This window comes from Cariama cristata, unplaced genomic scaffold, assembly GCF_000690535.1.
Source record: "Cariama cristata isolate BGI_N322 unplaced genomic scaffold, ASM69053v1 scaffold17016, whole genome shotgun sequence".
In the NCBI taxonomy this organism is placed as follows: domain Eukaryota; kingdom Metazoa; phylum Chordata; class Aves; order Cariamiformes; family Cariamidae; genus Cariama; species Cariama cristata.
In genome coordinates this window covers 3,192-9,453 of record NW_009623960.1, presented here as the reverse complement: position 1 = coordinate 9,453, position 6,262 = coordinate 3,192, and the positions used below count along the sequence as shown (strand labels likewise).

The 6,262-nt window shown below is 35.6% G+C and overlaps 1 protein-coding gene across 1 annotated transcript; it reads right to left on the bottom strand.

Annotated features, from left to right (window-relative positions):
* Positions 1-294: 294 nt before the first annotated feature.
* Positions 295-5,971, bottom strand: SEC22A (SEC22 vesicle trafficking protein homolog A (S. cerevisiae); the record flags this gene model as incomplete). The annotated part of the gene is made up of 4 exons (XM_009702983.1): positions 5,952-5,971; positions 3,822-4,025; positions 1,738-1,901; positions 295-489 (listed from the first exon to the last, which is right to left on the bottom strand). Coding segments are annotated over exons 1-4 (583 nt in total), but the record flags the coding sequence as incomplete, so codon positions are not given.
* Positions 5,972-6,262: the final 291 nt, after the last annotated feature.

Genomic DNA, 6,262 nt, shown 5'->3' with positions numbered 1-6,262 from the left:
ATTATAAAAATTTTCATGTATCTTAAAAGGTCAGAAAAAAAACCCAAGATCATCTTGTTAAGCACTCATCTTCATTTGCTTACATTTCCCTCTGAGTGCCTTCGGAAGAGAGACACTTTGAGCAGAGGACACAACAGATATCTAAGGTAAAATACACGTACAGTCATGGCAGCTTTATGGTTCAAGAACACCACAGTGAAAAAGCTTTCTTTAAAGAAAAAAATATCAAAGATTAATTCTACTACCCTGCATCCATCTCAAGTAAGGATACAAAAACAAAAGTCTGAAACTTACCTGCAGATATCTTACCAGTACCCTTATATTCCGCCACAGACAAATGTGCAAATCCATTAGCTGAACCAAGTTCTGACACAGAAATTTGATAAGGTGGTCTCAGTTTGATTTCTGTCTGCATGTCAGCAAGATTCATCTTTGTTGACAAAGAACGTGTGTTGTTATATCTCTGTTTGGTCCTCTGAATGAAATTATCTGTGTAAAATTTAAAATAAAAAGATATATCCTTATGCACTTTTGTTAATTAAATAGTCCAAGACTATGCAGCTTTATGTACTACATACTTGACAAATTGAAATATATTGTTTGAAATGCTTGTATTTATCTTGGATTTTTTAATACTATTTCTATTTTGTGACCAATATATCATGGGCTATTTAATTCTGCAGTAAAAAAATATTTAAGCTCTAGAAATCTAATTATTTAATAACTGTGAATAAACTAATGACTTTTCACTGCACAAGACTGAATTGCTAATACAATGGATTTACTGCACTTATTCTAGCTTTTCTGTTAGTTTAGTAAATACCCTTATGAAAAAATTAACTCCTGCATTCAAGTATAAACTTACTTGGGTATGAAACTTGCTTGCAAAATAATCAGGCAGAGAAAATTAATACCACATTATACAGATATAAAGACTGTAATAGACCTACCTTCTAACTTAACAACTAGTAGAATAAAGGTGTTGGGGAAAAAAACCCAAGAGTGTTCATAGAAATCTTCGTAAGGAAGACAACAATGTTATACAGAAATCCTTAAAAATTGTCTGACTGAATTATAGACAGGAATTAACCAACTGGAATATCTTCCCCCATATTTCTATACTCACACTTCTTTTTGCTCTAACGCATTTTATAAGAATACGTAAAATAACTGCCTAACATCATATTAAAGCCACAGATATTAATGGAATCTGTAACAGCTGTTATCTGTTGTATTTGGACCTTGCATGACAGAAGATTAAATGCTGCACTAGATCATAAGACAAATAAAAATCTCTCTCTTCCAAGTACTGAACAAAAAATACAGCACAGCTAAGAGCAAATATGAAATTGCAATCTTTTACTTGGAAATTTATGAAGTTCAATGCCTTTACGGGTTAAGTATTTCAACAGGTATGAAGTTAAACAACTCCTAGTATTATTAACTAGGAGAAGATGAACTCCAGATTTGATCACACAAGGCTTAAACCAAAACTTACTGGAATGAACAGATAGATTATAAACAAGTTCGGATAAAACTCCAGTAGCCTAATTTAATGCCCACAGAAGTATTTCTTTATTGACTGTAACAAGAGTTAAAGCAGATTCTAAATCCACCTGAAATACAGCTATAAACTGCCTTGGACATTTTTGTTTCGTGAGCATTAAGTTGCACATGCATTGTAATACTCACTTGTCTTAGTGTGAGAATCAAGGAAAAAAAAAGGCAGATCCTTACCAAACTCTATAAAACAGTATGGTCTGACAGCAGTATTTGTCTTCATCATGTTGTAGGTAGTGATGAACTCTTTCTGAAGCTCATCCAGGAAGCAGAAAGCCAGGACACTGGGATAATTTTCAGTGCACAACATCATATAGCTTACTCCTAGAGAACTTATAAAGCTATAATTGAGACAACAAATTCAAAATTTCAAATTTAAATCCAGGTAATTCACTGCTTCACTAGTCTGATCTCATATTCTATAATCAGAAAATCAAAAACTGCTCTGGGGTAGCAAAGGAATTAATATTTACTGAAAAGTCCAACACCACTGTAGTAGAAAAACAATTTACTTTTAGGCAGTATTTTACTTTAACACCACCTTGCACCATCATATGAGAAGCTGTGTTATACATATATATGTACGTATACGTATATGTGCGTGTATACATATGTACACACTCTCACATACACGGAGCAGAAAATGACATAAAGCTTTTGGGATACAGAAGCACAGCAGGTTTGTCCCATAACAGTTTTTCATTCATCTCAAATGCAGAATACGTGATCTGGTGCATCCCAAAAATGCAAAACCTCATCTTTAGGTTGTGGGGGGAGGACAATTGGTTCTTTCTAAAATATGTGAGGAATTAAACTGTTCTGGATTCATCATTCTCCAAAGATAGTCGCAAGGATGACCAGAGATGGCAAATATGAAATTAGAAAGAGACAGTTTTCAACATACATATCCCTATCACATTTAGGCAATTCATTAAATACAGTTCACGTTTTCACAACACATTCAAATTTCTTCAAAATCTTGATGGATAACTTACACTACTAATCAAAGACAAAAGTAATAAAAACCATCCTGACTAAGCCTTATGTCTCATTCTTAAAAGTTTCTTTTAAGCTGATCAGTTTACAAGCCAACTACAGCTGAAGTTTTTAAAAAACCTATCAACTGGAAAAATTCAGCCCATGCTGGGCCTAATCCTGAGGAATGCTGGAAACTTGCACATACCAATGGGAGATGGAGAAGGCTGAGGACCTTCTAGGATCGTTCAGGTGGTATACTTTCCACCACTGTAACTTCTACATGTTTTGAGGGGTTAGGATGAAATTACTCCCCTCACTTAAAATAGCATATCTAAAACAGAATTTAGCTCAGCTAAAGTGCAACTGAATTACCAATGACATACAGGTGCACCTAGTTACCAATACTAAGGAGAAAGGTCAATTATAAAGCAAAAATCAGAGTAAACGATAAATTCAAGGAATTATTTCACGATAATCTAAGTTTCACGCTGCAAACAGGGGAAAAAAGAGCATCTTCTGAATTATTACTTAATCAGTGTTGTCATGCAGGTACACTACCAAATGAACTAGCTCAAAAATTTAGGAATTGTTCAAAAAAAGGTCAAAACACAAAAAAAGTATGAAAACAAAAAAGCATTATTGGGAAAGTGCTGGATGAAGCAGTAGGACAGGTAGGCTCCATTCAACCATTCAAGATTTTACTACACACTGCCTTCACACTACAAAAATCATTCCCACCCTTCCTACTCCCTCACTCCCTGTGTGCCATATAAAATAATTCTTGAGTTATGCTTGAGTTTTAGGGCATGTTTTCTCTGAAGTCAACAGAAGTCCTGAAGGTACAATAAAAGGGCCTAATTCCATAACATCCTAACCACGTTTTCAGAAATAGTGGGTTATGAATGTATTCGGGTTCTTTTTTCAAATTTGCGTAGACTAAAAAGAGAAAACCCATAAATACTAGTTGAACCAGCATGATGAACAAGTCTGGTCATTTTCATGTAAGAAACAACCTTGACACTTCAAGAAATATTTCTAGTAGGTCAAGGATTTCATATTTATAAAAATACTGTCTATTTCAAACTAGAACTTCCACTGAAGTTTGAGTAGGTTTCAAATCTTTCTACAGTTTCTCAATTTTAAATTTCTGATACATAAATACTGCCAAGAATTAATCTAACTTTAATTAATCATTTCTAATGTGAAGTGTTAACTTTTTGACTTATAGACAGACACAACCCAGGATGTTAGGATGTTGCAAATATATAAAAGAGAAGTCTTACTTTATATTATATTGCCCAGTTTTCAGAGTACATCTATCAGGAAGCTGAGAAAGTTTCTTTGAAAGCATTTTAAAATATTTTCTACATTCTTGCATTCCTGTGCTCTGGTCATAATCAGTAGATGCAGACAGTGGGAGTCCATCCCTCACACGGACCACAGAGGCAGATAAAATCATAGACATTGCCAACAGAGTTAATGACAACCTACAACAAAACACAAATCAGGAGGAATCAGAATTAAGGTAAAAGCAAAAACAATGGAGTCAACTGTCATTAATTAAACTTCCCAAGCTGTATACTGGGCTCAGGCTTAAAATGGGGCACAGAGAGGATTTTCAACCACAACTCAGATTAGAGTCCTAACTGAACAGGACTTACTAGTCTATGCGAACCACAAAGCAGCTGCACATCTAACATCAATGTCACTTTTTCAAGTATTTCTATCTGAACTGCCATAAATCCTCACCTAGAGACACCTGTGGAGATTGAAACACTACTAGTTAGCCTTAGTACCACTGTAGCACTTGCACCCTTCAAGCTGTGAGTCTTCTTGTTCAGTGAGACAACAACTATAGTCGAAACAAACAAGAACAGTAGCTGCAGAGGAAAAACGTGTACTGTGAAGATATGTCAGATGGAAAAGTGAGCCAGGTCTTGATCAAGCAATAACATTAATGTGCCTTCATGAAACTGTGTTACCGAGTACATGCTTAAGTATCCTGACAAACAGAGACTTGCATACTATCAAATAGGAAATCATGGATCAGGGTAGCAAGGAATGTAATCCAGCTCTCTGAACTCACAACAGAATTTCTTAAACATCAAATGTCTTCTTTCTTACCTGGGTCTCCATTTTCTTTAAATCTGCAAAATGTGTCTATCAGTATTAAACAAATACTGAGCAGGTTGAAAAGGCACTTGCAAAGCCTACATGCTTTTACAGTATTTAATTCTCAAAGCATAATAATTAAAGCTTTGTGGAATACAGTCACTTAAAAAAGCAAAAAAAAGTTGTGTATTCAAACATTTCTCCATCAGAAGGAGAAAATTTATAGCAGGCATTTAACAGTATAAACACATAGCCTGCAGACAGTCTTTCAAGACTGAAGACGCATTTATAAAACCTTCAAGTTCTTCAAACCTTACGTTAAATCAAAACATCCAAAAGTTTAGTAAGACAAGCACTAAATGAAGGATTATTTCTCTGCTAAGTATCAGTACACAAATTTGTCCTCTTTCAAGTGGGCGAACTGCTAGAATTTATATGAAGCCAAAAGCAAACACTTCCTCAACTCTTAACACTGCTCTGCAGACTCCTACCATATACTACACCTATCACTTAAAAGATTATGAAAAAAATATTTTTGCCTCCTTCAGATGATGCTACTCATGTTTCATACAGTCACAAACTGCAAAAGAAAACAGATTTCTGAATACAGCTGAAATATGCTTTCGTGTGCAATACTGGCATGTTTACAGCACCTTTCAAACTATGACATTAAGGGTGCTTTACAAGCCTTAGCAACCGAAGGACTGTATTCTGAAAAGTTAGGAATCAAAATTTTCCTAAAAAAGCACTGCCTGTTCATGAAAGAGCTATTTTTTCCCTGAACTCTCACCTCCCCTATTTCCCACTACCCAAAGGTTATTCCACTACCCATCAGGACACTTACTGAATAACCACCAATATTCAGGTTTTTCAAGGGTATTTTACTCCCCAGAGAGAAAGAGTCATATATAATGGAAGCATTGAAAATGTGTTGCAATTTTCAATTTAAGACATTCAGCTCCAGCAGCAGCCAAACTTCAACCTGCTTTGACATGCATCACATTAGCTAAACAAATTTCAAATTAATAACCTCATATTTTACTTGTATAGCATGTCAGACTTTCACCAAAGTCATAACAGCAGCAGAAGCCACTGTTGCCTGTAGTCTGCTGAACACCTCTGGGCTTTTATCAGGTACGTTTGTTATTTCAGCACTTCACTACAGAACTCCCTATTGTACAAAGTGCTTTGATCAGCTGGACATAAAAACAGAAAACAAAACAACTTCAGCACATGCTCTAGATTAGCTTGCTGGAGTGAAGCATTCTAGAAGTTAAGCCTGCGGTTCTAGAAACTTTTACCTATCTCTATTTGAGCTCATGCACGTGCTCCCAGCAGGAAAATTCACATGGAACGCACATTGCACCCATTTTCTTAACTATGCTGCTAACCATCTAACTGCGGCAGCAGCTCAAGAGGATGACAAAATTGCAGAGGAGCTTTAAAATTGGTAATGGTTCTCTGACAATAACCACCTCTGCCACTTGGAACTCAATCCTGAAAAGGACTTCTGGGAGCCGTATCAACACATGCAAAAGAAAAATCACGCGATAGCAAAGTTTAAAATTCCCCCTCGTCAACTTACTTGCACAAAACGTAATTTCTTGGATCT